This window comes from Pelophylax lessonae, assembly GCF_965119305.1.
Source record: "Pelophylax lessonae genome assembly, chromosome: 2".
NCBI classification, from domain to species: domain Eukaryota; kingdom Metazoa; phylum Chordata; class Amphibia; order Anura; family Ranidae; genus Pelophylax; species Pelophylax lessonae.
The window spans coordinates 372,190,210-372,210,678 of NC_138769.1; the positions used below are offsets into that span (position 1 = coordinate 372,190,210).

Consider the following 20,469-nt stretch of genomic DNA (forward strand, 5'->3'; position numbering starts at 1 on the left):
CATGGCGCTATCCACGTATACCAAAATAGGATTTTAACTGCAGTGCTGAAATCAGAAAATCACCACAGCTGCTATCAGCAAAGGTATCCATATATGCTGAGCGCAAACGCTGTTTGTGTCAGAATATATAAAATCAATGCGTGGTAGCCGACGAGGGACCTGCAAGAGAAACAGGTCACAAAAGAATGAAAAAACAAACTAAGGACATTGAAAAAAGTACAGTAGGAAGGAGAAGGACATATAAAATTACTGACACAACAGTTTTTGGATCCTTTTATTTTTCTAACTGTTTCTTGATTTGGGACTGCGATCTTCTGCGATCTTCTCTTCCAGCTTGGGTCTCTCAAAATGTCGATGGACATCCAACATCTTTCGAGACCCTGTGTTTATGTGCCCTACACTGTGTCGTGCTGTACCCTACGCTAATACTCCACTAGTGTATGGTAGCGCTCGAAACATTCCCCGATGCAGAGACCAGGTTGGTCAGGACATTTGGGACAATAATAACGGGTGTCACGCCTAAATCCGCGCCTGCTACAGACACGACATCTTTTTTGGGGGTATCTTTGGGTAGGGGTACTCGGGAGGACATAAGGAAAATGCCTCTCATGCAGCCGGCTCACTGCATCTGGAAGGGGAAGTTGGGCAGGCATGCCTCCTGGGTACAGGTAGGCAAGGATGATCTCTTCCTGGAATTCCCGGAAAGATCCAGTTCGTCCTGACGCCCTGTATAGGACAAAGGCGTTCAGCATAGCCAATTGGTAAAGGTAAACAGACACTTTTTTGTACCAGCGTCTGGCTTTACGGGCAACTAAATACGGCGCCAAAAGCTGGTCGTTAAGGTCCACCCCTCCCATGTTAAGGTTATATTCGTGGACACAGAGGGGTTTCTCCACAACGCCAGTTGCCGTAGTGATTTGGATCGTCGTGTCTGCGTGAAGGGAGGACAGAACATAAACATCCCGTGTATCCTTCCACTTCACCGCAAGCAATTTGTCCGTTTTCAAGCAGGCTCTCACCCCCCGACTAAGACGGGAATTTACAAGCCGTTGGGGGAAGCCCCGGCGATTAGGTCGCACGGTGCCACATGCGCCAATTTGTAAATCGAGAAGGTGACTAAATAGTGGCACGCTTGTATAAAAGTTGTCCACGTACAAATGGTACCCCTTTCCGGATAAGGGTGACACCAAGTCCCAAACGATCTTACCGCTGCTCCCTATGTAGTCTGGGCAGTTGGGGGGCTCCACACAGCTATCTTTTCCCCTTATAGACCCGGAAACTAACTGTATAGCCTGTGGCCCTGTCACACAATTTATACAGTTTGACCCCGTACTTGGCACGCTTGCTGGGGAGGTACTGTTTCATAGCAAGGCGGCCAGTAAATTTAATCAGGGACTCGTCAACGCAGACAACTTGTTCGGGGGTAAACAAGGCTGCAAACCGCTGATTGAAGTGGTCTATGAGGGGCCGAATTTTGTGGAGCCGATCGTATTCAGGGTCTCCCCGAGGACGACAGATTTCATTGTCGCTGAAATGCATGAATCGCAGAATTTGCTCGTATCTCCCCCTGGACATGGAGGCAGAGTACATGCGCATATGGTGAACTGGGCTAGTGGACCAATATAGCCGCAATTCACTCTGTTTAGTTATGCCCATGTGGAGGGAAAGGCCCAGAAAGATCTTAAATTCGGAAACCGTTATAGGTTTCCAGCCGAATTGTCTGGCAAGGTGTGAATTTGGGTTGGCGGCGATGAACTGTTGTGCATATAAATTTGATTGATCCACAATCGATCTGTAAAGATCTTCCGTGAAGAACAGCTCATAAAAGTTTAGGGGCGTAAAACCAGCTGTCTCCACGTGGATTCCAGGTTGGGCGGTGAATGGGGGAAGTACTGGCGCTGTAGTATCGGTGGGTTGCCAATTAGGATATGCCAGCGCATCAGGGAGGGCACTATGGGCTCTACGGGCCTGTCTACGAATACGCGGTGGCTGCGGGCCACTACTTGTGCTAGCCACCGCACCAGCTTCAACTGCACTTAGGGGACTCGCCACGTCACCAGGTCTTACTGCAGTGCTGGTTGTACTAGGTCCAGGTTGTACTAGGCCGCTGGCGCTTGCCAGGTCGCCAGAAAAATGAGCGGCACTAGTACCCACACTCTGCTCCATACGAGCACCCTGCGATTCCTGCATCTCAACAACTTCAGAATGGGGTCGGGTACGCCTGGGTCTAACAGGGACCCATCTGTCGTCGGAGCTATCTGTCAGGGAGCCGCTGCCGTCATCAGGTTCATATACTGACACTAATTCGGTCATTGTAGCTTCCCCTTCGCTATCAGATGACTCGGTCAGCATATAACTGAGAAGCTCTTCATCCCTGTACGAACGTTTGGTCATTTTGGTAACTAAATTTACTCGTACAGTGATGCGACTCACAGGTAATAAAAGCACCTGGTTGTCGAAGATTATTTCAAGCGCTACAAAAAAAAAACTGCTAATGCTAGCAGGGATCAGGCCTGACTCTGCTAACACAGCGGTTTTGTGTCTTGTGTTTTTTTGCAAGTGACAGTAATCTATTGATTACTACACTTGCCTGGGTGAAAGGGTTAAACGCAGGTGCTGGCCGGAATCAGTACTGATCGTGCAAACACCGCGTTTTGGGAACCCTAAACTATGGGGGCGCTAGTATAGTTCTGATCAGATCAGATATTGATCTGTTCAAACACTATACTAGAAAGGGAAGTGTAGGTGCGTGCGTGCGTGCGTGTGTGGCAATCAAGGGGTTACTTCTAAACTATGCGCTGGGGATCTGGGGGGGTGGCGGGGACCCTAAACCTCCTTTGGGAAAGAAACTAGCTAGCTAGCGCGACCTCAAGTCACAATGACACCAATACAAAATACAGTAAAAACAGTATATTATGTGTGTATTAGTGCTAATGTGACAGAGGGTGTAGGGGTTAACGGGATGTGATCAGGGGGGGATCAGGGGTTTAAATCTTTATTGGAAGGGGCTGGCGGGTATCCTAAGGATAAAAGGAACGGTGGCAAGCGCTAAACCTGGTCACAAGTCACACTTATACAGGTATATAGAAAATGCTATATACTGTATACAGTGTGTGTTATGGCAGGGGGTGTAGGGGTGATCAGGGGGGGATCAGGGGATTAAATCTTTATTGGGCGGGTGGCGGGGACCCTAAACCTCCTTGGGACACAAACTTAGTCGCCTGCGCTAATTCTGATCACAATCACACTAATACAAAAATACAAAAACACTGTATATTACGTTTGTATTAGTGCTGATGTGACAGAGGGTGTAGGGGTTAACTAGCGGTGATCAGGAGGGGATCAGGGGGGATCAGGGGCTTAAATCTTTATTAGGGGGGGGTGGTGGGTAATTCAAGTGGAAAAAGGGGGGTCGCAAGCGCTAGACCTGACCACAAATCACACTTATACGGGTATATAGCAAAATACTATATACTGTATACGGTGTGTGTTATGGCAGGGGGTGTAGGGGTGATCGGGGGGGGTCAGGGGCTTAAATCTTTATTGGGCGGGTGGCGGGGACCCTAAACCTTCTTGGGACAGAAACTTAGTCGCCTGCGCTAATTCTGATCACAATGACACTAATACAAAAATACAATAACACCGTATATTGCGTTTGTATTAGTGCTGATGTGACAGAGGGTGTAGGGGTTAACTAGCGGTGATCAGGGGGGGGTCAGGGGAGATCAGGGGCTCAAATCTTTATTAGGGGGGGGTGGGGGGTAATTCAAGTGGAAAAGGGGGGGTCGCAAGTGTTACACCTGTTCACAAATCACACTTATACAGGTATATAGGTATATGCTATATGCTGTATATAGTGTGTGTTGTGTCAGGTGCTGTAGGGGTTAATCGGGGGGGCGATCGGGGGTGAAATGTGCCTATCTAACTGTGTGTGGGTGTGCTTGGTGCAGTACTCACAGTAAGATGTGCTCTCCTCTCACGCTGGATCCAAAAAGACCGTTGTGGGGGGAGGGCACATCTCCTCTAAGCCTGTGTTTACATTTCACAGGCTTAGAGGGAGATCTGATTGGGCAGGACCGATCAACAGGTCCAGACCAAAAATGATTGGCCTGGACCTGATGACTGATCGGTTCTGAACCCAATCGAGCCATCGGTGTCGGCGGGCACGCGCGGGAGCGCGCACAGGACCGGCAGGAAGTAGCGACGTAGACCTACGTCACTCTGCCTGGCCGGGGCCGACTGCCGCAGTAAATATACTGTGCGCAGTCGGCAAGTGGTTAAGCACATATTTTGGTTGAATGTCAAGACAACCTAGAGTTCACTGATATTTTCCACTGTGGAATATGAACTATTTTATATGATTGGACTTTTGTTTTCCTTCACTAGCACACACACACACACACACACATATATATATATATATATATATATATATATATACACAGTATATATATATACAGTACAGTATTATATCTATCTATATATCTATCTATATATATATAAATATATATATATATATACTGTATTATAATTCATGTTATGTGATTTGCATGTATTTCTATGTGTGTTGTGTTTTTATGCGTGTTAGCATGCCGTTTACTATAGTCTGATGTGAAGTGTCGGGTCCTTGGAAGAGTCAAAATACTAACAATATTTTTTTTAATTTCTTTTTTTTTTTAGTTATGTTGCATTTTTAGAGAAGTTGCATTGTATCTGTTGCATTCCTTAGAGGCTTGCGCACAGTTTGTTTAGGGTGCTTAGTGAATAGATGGATGGTGCCACTTTCATATAGTGATAATCTTGTCTGTTATTTACATAAAGTAAAAGGCATCTCATGCTGAGGTGTTGGGATTACCACAGGATCCCTTTTTCAAGGCAGAATCCTTGAGGTCCCAAAACATCAACCTCTGATCACTGTTTCTTTATGTGAATAAAGTACAAGATTATCACTATACTAAGTTGTGATGGTAAAGATCCCTATTTTCCCATGGTACATTTTAACACAACACACCGCAACACACATTTACACAGCATCAGTGGCGGCCGGTGCGTTGGGGGCGCCCCCCTTTCCATGCGTCCGGCCCCCTAATCTGCATGCAGGGCGCCGGACGCATGGAGTTCAATGGGGCTTGGTTTTTTTTTTTTAGTCACCTGATCATAGCCAGAGGCTCTAATAGGCTTCAGCAAAGAGTAGACCTGGGGCGCAGAGCAGTACGCCCCGAGCCTACCCATTGTGTGACAATAGCGAATGAAAATTCACTACTGTCACACGGATCCTCCGCCTGGCCAATCAGGAAGCGGGTCTGATACGTGCTTCCTGATTGGCCGAAAGGCAAACCCCATGCCATTGGCCGAGGAGGAGGCGGGAGGGCTGAGGACTCGAGGAGACACCGGGGGACTGAAGAGAAGCCGCAGCTACAGGTAAGTGCACTGGTCTCGGGGGGGGGGGGGGGGGGGGCTTGGCACGCTGTTCATTCTGCATTGAAAAGGGGCACGCTGGCATCTCTGCATTGAAAGGGGGCACGCAGGCATCTCGGCATTGAAAGGGGGCACGCTGGTATCTCTGCATTGAAATGGGCACGCTGGCATCTCTGCGTTAAAAGGGGGCATGCTGGCATCTGTGCATTGAAAGGGGGCACGCTGGTCTCTGTGCATTGAAAGGGGGCACGCTGGCATCGCATTCAGGAGGAACGCTTTTGGGCAGAAAAAAAACCCAGACGCATCTAAACACGTGTAAACGCGTCTAAGCATGCCTAAACACTTTAGCGCTTGAGCATTCATACATTTCATTGTCCAGAAAAAAATTACTAAAAAATGCTAAAATACTTGACATGCCTGAACACATGTAAAAGTAAAATGCAGCTTTAGGCACATTTTAACACTACTATAAAATGGCCTGGCTTTGTTATGGGTTTACAAGTTGATGACACAAAATCTGACTGCACACAGTTCCTGCAGATTCCTATATCAAAAGTGATCACATCCAATCGTTTTTACTCCAAAGGCCGGCCATATATGGAGCGATTTCATTCCTGCAACTGTGGGTTGCAGGAAAGAAAACCTCTCAATTGCCCCTATCACTGTCAGAATCCCTGCTATGGAGCCATTGTGTTCTCCCGGATGGGGGGGGGGGGCGGAATGGTCAGGGATATGCCGTCCCTGCGTGGAGAACACAGTGATTCCTGCTAGCGGCTATAATAGCTGCTATAAAAGCCGCTAGGAATAATCGCATGTAAAATCCAAATGGCTCTGGTTGTACTTGAATTGATCAATCAATCAATTTGGGTACATTGAGGCTGCTAGCTTAACATGACTATTTACATACAATTTGAGGAAAGTGTGATGGTGCCAGCTTATCTCCGTCAGATCTGTTCTCACTTTCAATTTCATTCCAATAAAACGTTATTTGTTATACATAATGTGTATAACAATATTTTGTGGTTTTGTTTTATTGTTCTGTGAATGAAAGCAATGAAGAACCCCAATGGGACTTTGAGGGCAGTAAGGCCCCATGCACACAGGGCATTTATGCAGCTGCTGTTAGGAGCGTCAGACGTTTTATTTTGCACCTTAAAAATGCCTTGCCATGTTATTCTATGGCTTCATGCACACACAGGCTCTTAGGAGCTGCAAGTGGCATAGGCGAACAAAACCCAGGGCCTGTGAGTTCTGAGGACCAGCGTCAGAGTTGTAAAAACGTCTGACGCTGCTAAATGCTGAATAACGTTGCTTATACAGCGTTAAGCCACGTTATACGGGTTTTTTTTTTCTATGTGAAAATCAATGGTCCCCTATGGGAGCCCATTGATTTGAATGGAAGTCGCATCACAAGTTGGATCAGGATGATCCAATTTGTGGTGCGACATGCGCTCTAAGGATCTTGAGGGTGAACTCCAAGCCAAAATGGGAAAAAAACGGCGTGGGGGTCCCCCCCCCCCGGGTTCCAAACCAGGCCCTTCGGGTCTGGTATTCATTTTGAGGGGAGCCCCATGCCGAAAAAAACGGCGTGGGGTCCCCATACAAAATCCATACCAGACCCTTATCCGAGCATGCAGCCCGGCAGGCCAGGAAATTGGAGGGGACGAGCGAGCAGCCCACCCCCCTGGACATACCAGGCCACACGCCCTCAACATGGGGGGGTACATGGGGGGTACATTGTACATTGTACCCCTACCCTTTCACCCCATAAAAGGCAGTGTATGTAAATAATGACAGGAGATGTTTTGAGAAGTTTATACAAAATCTTCATCTGGTCTTCTCCGCTCTGGTCTTCTCCCCTCTGGTCTTCTCCTCTCCGCTCTTCTTCCTCCACTCTGGTCTTCCCCTGGTCTTCTTCTTCTTCCTCCAGTTCTCCTCCGACGATGTCTCTGGTGATTATGCCATCTCCGGTCTATGCAGCTTGTTATATAGCCATTAGGGGCGTGGCATCCCAGTGACGTCATCCGGAGACCCCACCCCCTTATGATGACATAGGGGAAGAAGACCAGAGGGGAGAAGACCAGAGGGGAGAAGACCAGAGCGGAGAAGACCGGATGAAGAATTTTAATAAACTTCTCAAATTGTCTCCTGTCATTATTCACATACACTGCCTTTTATGGGGTGAATGGGTAGGGGTACAATGCACCCCATACCCATTCACAAAGGGAGGGGGTCCGGGATCTGGGGGGCCCCCTTGTTAAAGGGGGCTTCCAGATTCCGATAAGGCCCCTGCCCACAGACCCCCACAACCACTGCCCAGGGTTGTCGGGAAGAGGCCCTTGTCCTCATCAACATGGGGGCAAGGTGCTTTGGGGTGGGGGGTGCAGAGCTCCCCCTGCCACAAAGCACCCACCCCCCATGTTGAGGGCATGTGGCCTGGTATGCTCGTCCCCTCCCTTTTCCTGACCTGCTGGGCTGCATGCTCGGATAAGGGTCTGGTATAGATTTTGGGGGGGACCTCACGCTGTTTTTTCAGCGTGGGGCTCCCCTCAAAATCCATACCTGACCCGAAGGGCCTGGCTTGGAACCTGGGGGGGACCCCCACGCCACTTTTTTTCCCATTTTGGCGTGGAGTTCCCCCTCAAGATTCTCAGAGCACAAGTCGCACCACAAGTCGGATCATCCTGATCCGACTTGTGATGCGACTTCCATTCAAATGGGCTGAAAGCCATATCAAAGACGGCTCCTAGGCAACCATTGATTTTGAATGGAGGCAGAAAAAATGCTGCTAAAAGCCAACGTGGCCAAACGTGCAATAACGCCAATGTAATAAGCTACTAAAAGCACGTTTTTACAGCTGCTTTTTCCTGGCGTTAGAAGTGGCTCTGCAGCTAGTTTTTTGTGACGCCCTGTGTGCATGGGGTCTAAGTGGTAAAGAAAAGGTGAAATGTAAAATCAAAAAGTTTATTTGATACAAAACAATAAAAATGATAAACATCACAATGCATTTAAGACCAATGAATAAATCATCATATTATGTCGGATATAGCTAATATCATCCACTTGAAAACGGAACCCAAACTGGATCGTATAGGTAGAGAGACCCATGGGAACATTGGGTTCTAGTTAAATTTCCCAACATGTTTCGGAATATAGAAAAGTCCTTCCTCGATGGGGAGTGAGATGAACGCAATATACTCTAATCTCTAAACATAATAACAGGTATATTAGTATACATAATAATTCAGTATTCAAATAGTATACATTAACATTTACAGATAAATTCACATAATTATTACGAAAAAATGTACTCACATTGTATGATTATGTTCAATGATTACAACATACACCTGGATGAAACGTGCCACATAGCATTGCAAACTTCTGATGAAAGCAACCAAAACGTTGGAGCACTAGGTGGAAAGTAAGAAGTAATAAGCAACCGGGTGCACACCGAGCCAATTACACAGGAGCTCACGAGGATCGGATGAAAGCGACGGCCATTTCTGGTGTTGTGAAAATATATGCACACATGGGAGAAAGAAAAAAAAAAAAGGGGAAGGGGCCTATGTCCTAAATATCTCTAACCCCCCACATGTTAAGGTGAGGGCGAAAGAGCAAAAAATAGGAAGAAAATTACGACATACTTAGAGTGTGCCATCGTAGCGATTAACGCTAAGAATATAGAGGAGTATTGTCCACCGGATATGGATGCAGGGATGTATGAGGCTCCTTGTTGTGGACCTGTACTGTTCCCTGCATTTTGATACCAGGTGTACCTTGTTCTTTCACACTCCTAATACTCAATATATTACTCAGAGGCGTAACTAGAACCTTCAGGGCCCTGATGCAAGAAACCATGAAGGGCCCCCCAGACCCCTGGCCGGGGCCCTTACCTTCAAGCCCAGGGCTCTTCCCACTAATCCTGGGGCTCTTTACACTCGTTGCATGGCCTTTTATTACGGTCCCGCAGCAGGATTCTTTCACAAGTTCTGCAGTGGGCCCCCTTCCTGCAATCTTGGGGCCTCCCCACAGTGGTGCAGTGCCAGGGTCCGGTCGCAAGTGTGACCTTTGCAATCCTGGAAGTTTACCCACTGGTTTGCTACCGGGCCCCCTGGAGCATGGGGCCCGGTAGCGATTGCAACCCCTGCAACCCCTGTAGTTACGCCCCTGATATTACTAAATACCCTTTTAGTATGCACTTATATAGGGAGGACCTAGACACTCATCTGCCTAGTGCTACGAGCCATGCACTATTGCTGCTTAGCCACTTGTTAATGTAAGTAGTCATTGTAATACTCTATATTCTTAGCGTTAATTGCTACGATGGCACGTTATTTTCTCCCATGTGTGCTTATATATTAGCAGGAATGGCCCTCGCTTTCATTCGATCCTCGTGAGCTCCTGTGTAATTGGCTCGGTGTGCACCCGGTTGCTTATTACTTCTTACTTTCCACCTAGTGCTCCAACATTTTGGTAGCTTCCATCGGAAGTTTGCAATGCGATGTGGCACGTTTCGTCCAGGTGTATGTTGTAATCATTGAACATGATCATACAATGTGAGTACATGTTTTGGTAATAATTATGTGAATGTGTCTGTAAATGTATACATATACTATTTGAATACTGAACTATTATGTATACTAATATACCTGTTATTATGTTTATAGATTAGAGTATATTGCGTTCATCTCACTCCCCATTGAGGAAGGAATTTTCCATATTCCGAAAAATGTTGTGAAATTCAACAAGAACCCAATATTCCCATGGGTCTCTCTACCTATGTGATCCAGTTTGGGTTCCGTTTTCAAGTGGATGATATTAGCTATATACAACATTATATGATGATTTATTCATTATTCCTAAATGCATTGTGATGTTTGTCATTTTTCCTGTATGGTATCAAATAAACTTTTTGATTTTACATTTCTTTACTACTTGCTGCCCTCAAAGTCCCATTGAGGTTCTTCCTTTCTTTCATTCATAGTATATAGGAATGTGGCAGAGAGTCCTTGACTCATTTCAACACTGAGCTTGAATTTTTTCCTCGATGTTTTATTGTTCTATGACATTAATATTGTCCTTTGGAATCCCAAGGGGCAACAATATTTAAGCACAGAATACTATTTTTATATATATATATATATATATATATATATATATATATATATATTTAGTGCTATGTCTGCTAGAAGAAACCAGCACTTTCATTGTGACAGCTTCCTCTACACTTCATTTCAGTTGACATGTTAACCACTTAAGCCCCGGAAGATTTTACCCCCTTCCTGACCAGGGCCTATTTTGCGATTCGGCGCTGCATGACTTTAACGGACAATTGCGCGGTCGTGCGGCGCTGTAACTAAACGAATTTGACGTCCTTTTTTTCCCACAAACAGAGCTTTCTTTTGGTGGTATTTGATCACCTGTGCGATTTTTTGATCATGCGCTATAAACCAAAAAAATGCGTAAATTTTGCAAAAATTACATTTTTTTATATGAAATTCCCCAAAAAATTTAAAAATCAAAATTTTTTAACATTTTAGGCCAATTTGTTTTCTGCTAGATATGTTTGGTAAAAAAAATTGCAAAAAGCGTATTTTGATTGGCTTGCGCAAAAGTTATTGCGTTTACTAACTAAGGGAAAGATTTTTGTAATTTTTGTTGTTTTTTTTTTAACGAGTAATGGCGGCAATCTGCGATTTTTTTTGCGGGATTGCGGCGGACAGATCGGACCCTTGACTGACATTTTTGACACTTTTGGGGTTACCAGTGACATTACTACAGTAATCAGTGCTATTCATATGCACTGTTACTGTAAAATGACACTGGCAGTGAAGGGGTTAACTTTTTGAGAGGGAGGGGTTAAGTGTGTCCCTAGGGGCGTGATTCTAACTGTGATTGGCTGTGGCTTGAGGTGTAAGAACAGTGATCAACGGTCCTACATAGCAGAACCATATGATCACTATTCTTACACAGGGGAGAATGACAGGCGGCTTGTTTACATTAGCCGCCTGCCTTTGTCCCGGTGTAACGGACGATCGCGAGTGCCCAGCGGACATCGGGTCCGCCGGGCACACGCGCGGAGGGGGTCCGTGACCGAGCGGGAGCGGGAACGCGCATCCAGCGGCGCGCGCTCGCTCCCCAGAGCCTCACAGGCTAGTGACGTACCGATATGTCACTTTGCCTGTGAGGGGCTGACCGCCGCAGTATATGTACTTGCGGCGGTCGGCAAGTGGTTAATGATTAATACCAGCAATTAATAATTGTTCTCATTTATTTTTACTCAAGAAGAAAATTGAAACATTATCTTTACTTTAGTGTTTATAATAGCATCTATTAAAATGGCATCCCCTTTTAATGTCATACTGTAATCTCCTTTTTAATGCAATGCAATATGACAGGTAATCATGAGAAGTTATAGTTTACTTTAATAGAAAACATTCTCTTACATATTACACACTGGCCTCTCGTAAAGTGCTTTCTTCTAAAACTAGAGCTGTGCTATCTCTATCTAAAATGATTGCATAATATAATAAAGTGAATCATTTTAAACCCAATTTAAAGGTAGCAAAGACTGTGGAAGAATACAGTATGCTTATGAAAAGTATGCGACTGGCATACGAAAGCAGCTCATTGATAAGTATTTTTTTTATTTTACAGAAGAATTTTATTGCAAACAAAAAATTTGACAAATTACATTAGTTCAACAATGAGATGGTTACATGAAATATGGCATAAGAAAAGACTCCCAACAGGGGGGACACAAAAAGAGTGTTACATAATTTTCCTAATGCAGAATGTCATACTGATTTTTTAAATCCTTGATGGAGAAAGCACGATATTCCAGAATATTCATGTAAAGAAGTATATGATATACTAGTGAAAAGATGTGATCATTGTAACCAGGGCTGCTGAAAGAAATCGCAGGGTCCCGTAGACTACCTGACAGCCCCCCCAAGAAAATATTAAAGCTATATTTCTATAAAAATACAATAAAATCATTATTAGCAGACACAAATACAACATAACTCACAGAATTCCTGCTAAATCTAAAAGATAAAACTGAGTTGATAAATAAATCTGTGTGTGGGGGAGGTGTTGGGACTCCTGCACATGGGTGCTGTGGTCTGTACAGTGTGAATCAGTGGCTCATTTATGTGGCTGCCTGAAGCTGTATGAACACAGCTGCAGGTTCTAATCTGACAGGCGTAGGGATGCAGGTGTACAGCCCAAACACAGACAATGTGCATTTGGGGGAACGCTCACCTTCACACCTGTCCAAATAGGGCCTGCGGCTGTGTTCCTACAGGCGCTGCATCCCCATAGAACAACAGGTGGCTCCAGCCCAAATCCCTCCTTCATACAGTTCACAATCTCCTTAAATGAGAATTGTACAAACAAATGACTGGTTAAATCCACAAGTGCTTTTTTACCACTACTACTCCTTTATACTGGCTGTTGGAATTCCCAAATGCAGCAATTTAGAAATTTGATGAAAGAGTTACCACTGGGAAACAGTATTTGAGAGATAAATAGTGCATTTTATCTACAACTATATAGATCAGACAAAAATGAGGGACAAATAAGGAGGAAAGAGGGACAAAGGGACTTTTTATTGAATAAAGAACAGACAGTTGGGAGCTATGCCTACCCTGTCGCTGGTTGTTAAGGATGCTGTCACCTTCACAACTGACAGCCTCCTAGCAACCAGTAACCCTGCAGTGAGCGGAGCCTGATGGAGAAGCCGACACATTAGTTCCCCATCGTGTCTGCTTTAACCTTGTGCTTGACAGCAGGCAGTGAGCGGATTCTATAGCTGAAAGCAGGCTGTCTATAGGCTAAGGATTTTGCCCACTGCTTGCTGTTAATTAAAAGGGGAGCAGACCTGATGGGAAACTAATGTCCCAAGCTGCAGCAGAGGGAGGAAGCGCAGTTGCACTTGAGCCAGTGGCCATTGCAAAAGAAAAATAGCTCAATATGTTCTCTACAAGATGTGAAATTTCTACTGGATGAACATTACCTAGTCTGTATACTTCCAAATGTGTCAGTATTCATGATGTTTCCATTGGCCATCCTTAGCAGCCATGCCATTTGTAGTGGTATGATATATATGTATGTGGCACAATACCACGAAATAGAAAAAAAACCCCTGTCTGATATACAGTTTTATTTCTATTCATAGAGTGACTCCCACACTTCCAAGGAGACATGTCATCTTCAGATGAGGAAACCCTCAGCGAGAGGTCATATCGGAGTGAGAGGTCATGCCGGAGTGAACGGTCTGGCAGCTTGTCCCCTTGTCCACCAGGTGACACGCTCCCATGGAATTTGCCACGCCATGAGCAGAAAAAGAGGAAGACCAAGGATTCTGTCCTGGACCCTGCAGAGAGAGCAGTGGTCAGGGTGGCAGGTGAGAAAATGGACCTTTGCTTTAAAATGATGCATAGTGGTAAATGTTAGAGTGGTGAAAAACAAAATGTCTTGTAAAGTCATACCTTTACAAGGCCAACTGATATTAAAATTACAAAACAAATATGTATTAAACAATATGTATTTTACCAGTCAATAGTAATGTATTCCCCAATAAATACAGCACATGCTCCTGGCTAATACAGAGCAGTGTCCTTCTTAGTGAAGTACTGTGCATGCTGAACAAACTATACAGTATATCTATGATCATAGGCGATCATAGGTGTGTGCACAGGGGGGAAGGAGCCACGGATGACCTCACCTATGGCCATCTTACTGGGTTATATGTGTATACACAGAGCGCTCGTTTGTGCACAAGTGCCAGAATTGTAAGGGGTTTTACATTTATTGAATAAATTAATATATAACAGAGACCACTAGATTCTTTCTATTTGCATTTATATCGATATTCACAATCCTACGGAGGAATTGGCTGTTTCAGATCCACTCAGTCCATTGGGAGACTATTAGATCCCTTCATAGGGATGCTTGTTTGACTGTCCTGTTGGTTTAGGGCAGGGATCTTCAAACTACGGCCCTCCAGCTGTTGTGGAACTACACATCCCATGAGTCATTGTAAAACGCTGACATTCACATACATGCTAAATACGGGTACCTGCGCTTATGGTGATTCACATACATGACTAGGCATGATGGGAATTATAGCTCCTGAACAACTGGAGGGCCATAGTTTGGAGACCCCTGGTTTAGGAGGGGGGTCATAGTCCTAAGGTAAAGGCCATCTGCATGTATGATGGAGGTGCTGCACATTGTATGACACCTGCATATTCAATCTAGAGACACCACTTTGCACCATCCAGGATCTTTTTTATTAACTTTTTATGGAAATTTATCTGGACTTTCTCTTATATATTTTATGATTTATAATTCCTTGCGCTGCACTATTTTCATTTATTAGCCCTTTTGAAAGTGTATTATGTAATTGGCCTTGAGTGTTCAGCTGTAACTATTAGTATGTACTTAGGAATGTTTGCACTGATTATTCATAGTTTATATTTAGTGCACACAGGGTGTGCCTGATGTGCCTGGGCACACCCTAATCACCCTGTGTGCCACTGGCACCAGGGGGCACAGACAGCATAGGAATTTAATGTGAAAAAGAACACGGAATCATACTGTAAAAGCCCCAGCGCCCATGTGAATGAGCCCCAAACCTCATTCACACACAGAGCTTTTTTTTTTTTTAACTTAAAGAGGTTGTAAACCCAAATTTTTTTTTTTTTTTTTCACCCTGAAAGAGAAACACATAATGAGCTAGTATGCATCGCATACTAGCTCATTATGAAATACTTACCTTAGAATGAGCCCCCGCCGTGCTGCCCACTTACCTCTATGATGGGCGACATGTTCAGTCGCCCGTCTTCCAAGATCGCGGCATCCGGCTATCTGATTGGCCGGAGCCGCGGTGACGTCACTCCCGCGCACTCGCCGACGGTCACGGCACGGGGCTTTGAAGGAATGGCACTAGCGGCCGTTCCTTCAGAGCGCATGCGTCAGTGACGTCCCTGGCTGCATGTAAGGTAAATATCTCCTAAACGATACATGTTTAGGAGATATTTACAGTACCTATAGGTAAGCCTTATCATAGGCTTATCTATAGGTAAAAGTGTCAGAGGAGGGTTTACTTTCTCTTTAATATAGTTTTATCTTTTAGATTTCGCAGGAATTGTGTGTGTGTGTGTTTATATATATATATATACAGTAAAACCTTGGATTGCGAGCATAATTCGTTCTGGAAACATGCTTGTAATCCAAAGCACTCTTATATCAAAGCGAATTTCCCCATAAGAAATAATGGAAACTCAGATGATTCGTTCCACAAGTCCTTCAGTTTATAGTCTATATACAAAGATTATAGCAATGTGATAGGTTGTGTAACAATAAAATGTCCATCCACAATATGCAGCCTTCCCAAGGGGATTAGAAGCAAAATCTAGCAGAGCTACAGAATATAAGAGAGATGAGAGGCGCCTCTAAGTGTAGCAATATGGTTACATTTAGTGAAGGTTCAACATTTAGCAACTCACATGGTTGATGAATAAAACAGGCACATCTAAGTGTGCTGGCATCCGGGGTAAAGCTGTCCACATAGACTATCTTCTGCACCTCCGGCTCTCACCACTGTCAGTCTGCAATCGTGACCGGGAAGAATAGCCTGCAGTAGAGTGATCTAAAAGTGAGGCTTTGAATCACTCGTGGAGTGCAGCGGGAAGGGATGATGAAGATGACTGTGCAGAGGATGGTCTATGTGGACAGCTTTACCCCAGGTGCCTGCATACTTAGATGTGTCTGTTTTAATCATCAACCATGTGAGTTGCTAAATATTGAACCTTCATTAAATGTAACCATATTGCTACACTTAAAGCGGTTGTAAACTCAATTAAAAAAAAAAATAAAAAAAAAAAAACCTGCAAGACAAAGGCATAATGAGCTAGTATGCATCGCATACTAGCCCATTATGTGTAACTTACCTTAAAACGAAGCCCCGACACGGACCCCCGGACATCGTTGCAGGCGCTGCCATGGTCCCTCGTCGTCTCTTCCGGGTTCGGCGGCTCCGGCGCGCTGATTGTCCGGAAGAGACGGCTCCGGCGCGATGATTGGCCGGAGCCGCGATGACGTCACTCCCGCGCATGCTCGCGGGAGTGATTTTTCCGGCAAACTCCGGCAAACTAATTGAAGGTCCCCCCCGGACCTTCAGAGCGCATGCGCCGCTCGCGCGAGCAGATGCATGCACTGTAAATATCTCCTAAACCATGCCGGTTTAGGAGATATTATTTGTACCTACAGGTAAGCCTTATTATAGGCTTACCTGTAGGTCAAAGTGTCAAAAAGCGGGATACTACCGCTTTAAGAGGCTTCTCTCTTCTTTTTTATACATGACGCTACTTGTATATCAAGACATCGCTTGTATATCAAGTCAAAATTTATTTAAAAAATTTGCTTGTCTTGCAAAGCGCTCTCAAACCAAGTTACTCTCAAACCAAGGTTTTACTGTATATATATATATATATATATATATATATATACACACACACACACACACACACACACACGCGTGTTTAAACTTTGGGGTTTCATACCCTAATGCAACACCAATGTCTATGATCTAATGCCACTAATTGTGATGCTTTACAAGCATGATGGTTTGGATTTGCTATGTGAATAGTTATCCATCACTTATGAAATCACTGAGGCACAATATATAAACCTCGAAGTGGAACTAAACTCTCCCATCTTATACAGATAAGGAAGATGCCATCCTAGCTTCTGCTTGATCTGCAGTGTCCATGATGCTACACAATTATGACACCAGGTTTCTGATGGCTTGACAGTTCAGTTGAAAGCACAAGCAACTGTGATATTTATCATTCACAGCTTGTCCTGAATGTAACAGTTTTTAGAAACAGTTAAATTGATGGGTTTTGTTCTGCTTTAACTAAAACTGGACTCCAGGCATACAGCCAGAAGTAGATATATTACACTGTACATACCACTGTTGCATCTGTTGAGGCGCTAACACATGAGTATAACCAAATATAGATCACAATAAATGGCAAACTCGATACAGGGCGTAATATTACTATATCACCAAAATGTGACGTGTATCAGTGCCAAACAAACCAAATAAGGAAATAAAAAGCATGGGAGTATATGTTACACAAGTTCTTTACCATCTATGTCATCATATTTTTCCACTTTTTTCATGCACTAGTAAGAATTGATCCAGGTTGCTACTATATTTTTATTTTTTATTTCCTTATTTGGTTTGTTTGGCACTGACAAACGTCATATTTTGGTGATATAGTAATATTACGTCCTGTATTGAGTTGGCCATTTATTGTGATCTATATTTACATTTGGTTATACTCATGTGTTAGCGCCTCAACATTTTCCTCTATTTTTTTAAGTCTATTGCACTTAAATTGTAGGCAGCTTCACTATATACATTGATTCCAGTTAAAGAAGGCACCGTTAGGCCCCATTCACACTAGTGCGACTTGTCCCGCGATTTTGGACTGCAAAATCGCATGACAAGTCGTTTTCCATTATTTTCAATAGCCCCATTCACATCAGTGCGTTTTGAAGTCGCACCGACTTCAAAGTAGTTCCTGCACTACTTTGCCACGATTTTAATGCGTTTTCATGTCCATAGACCTCAATGTAAACCCTCCAAAAACGCATGCAAATCTCACATGAATAATACAGATGCTATTTCAGCGCAACTTCTGTCCGTCTTTGTATCTCAAAGCTAAACACAAGCACCTTTTTGACCCTTACCCCACCCAATCCTAAAGTTGCACAAAAGTTAGAATGACCACAAATCGCATCGAAATCGCGTCAAAATCGCAGTACAATCACGGTAAAATCGCGTCTACAAATCGCGGCAAAATCGCGCGACTTTTCAGTCGCACTGGTGTGAAAGGGGCCTTACTCTCTATACTAACTTACATTACTGTTGCATCTGTGACTTTTACACAGGTGTTTAATAAAGATGATTTACAAGCTCAGAACGAGAGCTGGGTTCACGCTGAATTCAAAGCAGCTCGCAGCAGGGGTCCTGTGCTTCCCTGTGCACCATTTCAGGTCCCAATTTTTGACTGAATTAGGACCTGAAATGGACCAGAAGACGCACAGGATTTTTCTGCAAGCCGCTCTGCAGCCAACACGGAGTTGTGTGAACCGGTTCCATTGAGAGCCTGTCATGAGAATTGGATGCGGTGAAAGCCGCATCCAATTCGCAATAGTGTGAACCCAGCCTTACTCTTCAGACGGATATATAAGGCATACAGGAACCTTTACCATAGCACCACCTATTGCACACAAATATCGGGTCCAGTTGGGTTGAGCACATTAACCACTTAAGCCCCGGAAGATTTTACCCCCTTCTTGACCAGGGCCTATTTTGCGATTCGGCACTGCGTGACTTTAAAGGACAATTGCGCGGTCGTGCCACGCTGTACCCAAATGAAATTGACGTCCTTTTTTTCCCACAAACAGAGCTTTCTTTTGGTGATATTTTTTGATCATGCGCTATGAACAAAAAAAGTGCGACAATTTTGCAAAAATAACAATATTTTTCACATTTTTTTATATGAAATTCCCCCTCCCAAAAAATTTAAAAATCAAAATTTTTTAACATTTTAGGCCAATTTGTTTTATGCTACATATGTTTGGTAAAAAAAAATTGCAAAAAGCGTATTTTGATTGGTTTGCGCAAAAGTTATTGCGTTTACTAACTAAGGGAAAGATTTTTGTCATTTTTATTGTTTTTTTTTTTAACGAGTAATGGCAGCGATCTGCGATTTTTCTTTTTTTGCGGGACTGCGACATTGTGGCAGACAGATCGGACCCTTGACTGACATTTTTGACACTTTTGGGGGTATGCACTGTTACTGTAAAAATGACACTGGCAGGGAAGGGGTTAACTTTATTGGAGAAGGAGGGGTTAACTGTGTCCCTAGAGGCGTGATTCTTACTGTGATTGGATGTGGCTTGTGATGTAACAGCACAGATCTACGGTCATACATAGCAGGACCGTATGATCTCTGCTGTTACACAGGGGAGAAAGACAGGCGGCTTTGTTTACATTAGCCGCCTGCCTTTCTCCCGGTGTAACCGACGATCGCGAGTGACCGGCGGACATCGGGTCCACCGCTCACACGTGCGGGGGGGTCAGTGAGCGAGCGGGAGCACTCCTCCAGCGTTTCACGCTTGCTCCCTAGAGCCTCACAGGCTAGCAATGTAGTACTACGTTGCTTTGCCTGTGAGGGGCTGACCGCCGGTTAAGTTCTTTTTATGTGGACACCCTCCCTGATTATCATTATCACTGAAAGTGAAAGAGTCTCAAATTTGGGATTGTCATCAGACCAGGAATAGCGGGAAATCTTCCAATAGGGACACTAGTTCTGGTGATGACCAGGGATTTTTTTTTACTTTGGATGGATTTTCTCTCACTTCCTGTTATAGCTTGTAAAAAAAAAAAAACCCTTATTCTTTCAAGAATAAACAAAAAAGTTTTGACTTAAACTTCAATCACACAGGGTTACATGTCTTCTTGGATTTAGGTGTTTTAAACAGCCAGTGACATTGAAAATAATGAAATCTTGTTTTTCTTAAGGGCGTAGCAAAGACCCTCCCAATTAATAGGCCAGGGTGTTTATTAGAAGCCATGTCAGTTTAGCTGGCAGCGTAATAAGTTATTACAAGTTTTTGTTTCTATGCCAAAAAATCACGAGACGAACAAAAGGATTACACAGAGTATTGACTGAAGGGAATGATGTAAATGAGTGCGTCATTCATAACTTACCTGTGGTGACATGCGTGTATGGTAATATACAGGGCCAGATTAAGAGCATCATGGGCTTGGTGCTGAGGATTTTGAAGGGCCTTAAGGGCTGTGCCTTGGCATGTACCCAGAGGAGGAAGGGTGCAGCCATGCATGCCTAATTCAACATGGGATGCTGTCTCTGAAGCCCATAAACACATCCATGCATCGGCAACTGTCCCTCCTTGTCCGGCCTTCGTGCTGTGTGGGGAGGTTCTGAGGGAGCTGCCTGG

The 20,469-nt window shown here is 44.2% G+C and overlaps 1 protein-coding gene across 3 annotated transcripts in view; it reads left to right on the plus strand.

Moving 5' to 3' along the window:
- The window catches only part of MACF1 (microtubule actin crosslinking factor 1), a 483,848-nt gene that overhangs the window by 21,737 nt on the left and 441,642 nt on the right, over positions 1-20,469 (plus strand). For all 3 annotated transcript variants that reach the window (XM_082247546.1, XM_082247537.1, XM_082247539.1), the window contains exon 2: positions 13,601-13,828. In XM_082247546.1, coding sequence (XP_082103672.1) covers positions 13,627-13,828 — 202 coding nt within the window. In that variant the 5' untranslated portion in view covers positions 13,601-13,626. The remainder of the gene's footprint in view (positions 1-13,600; positions 13,829-20,469) is intronic.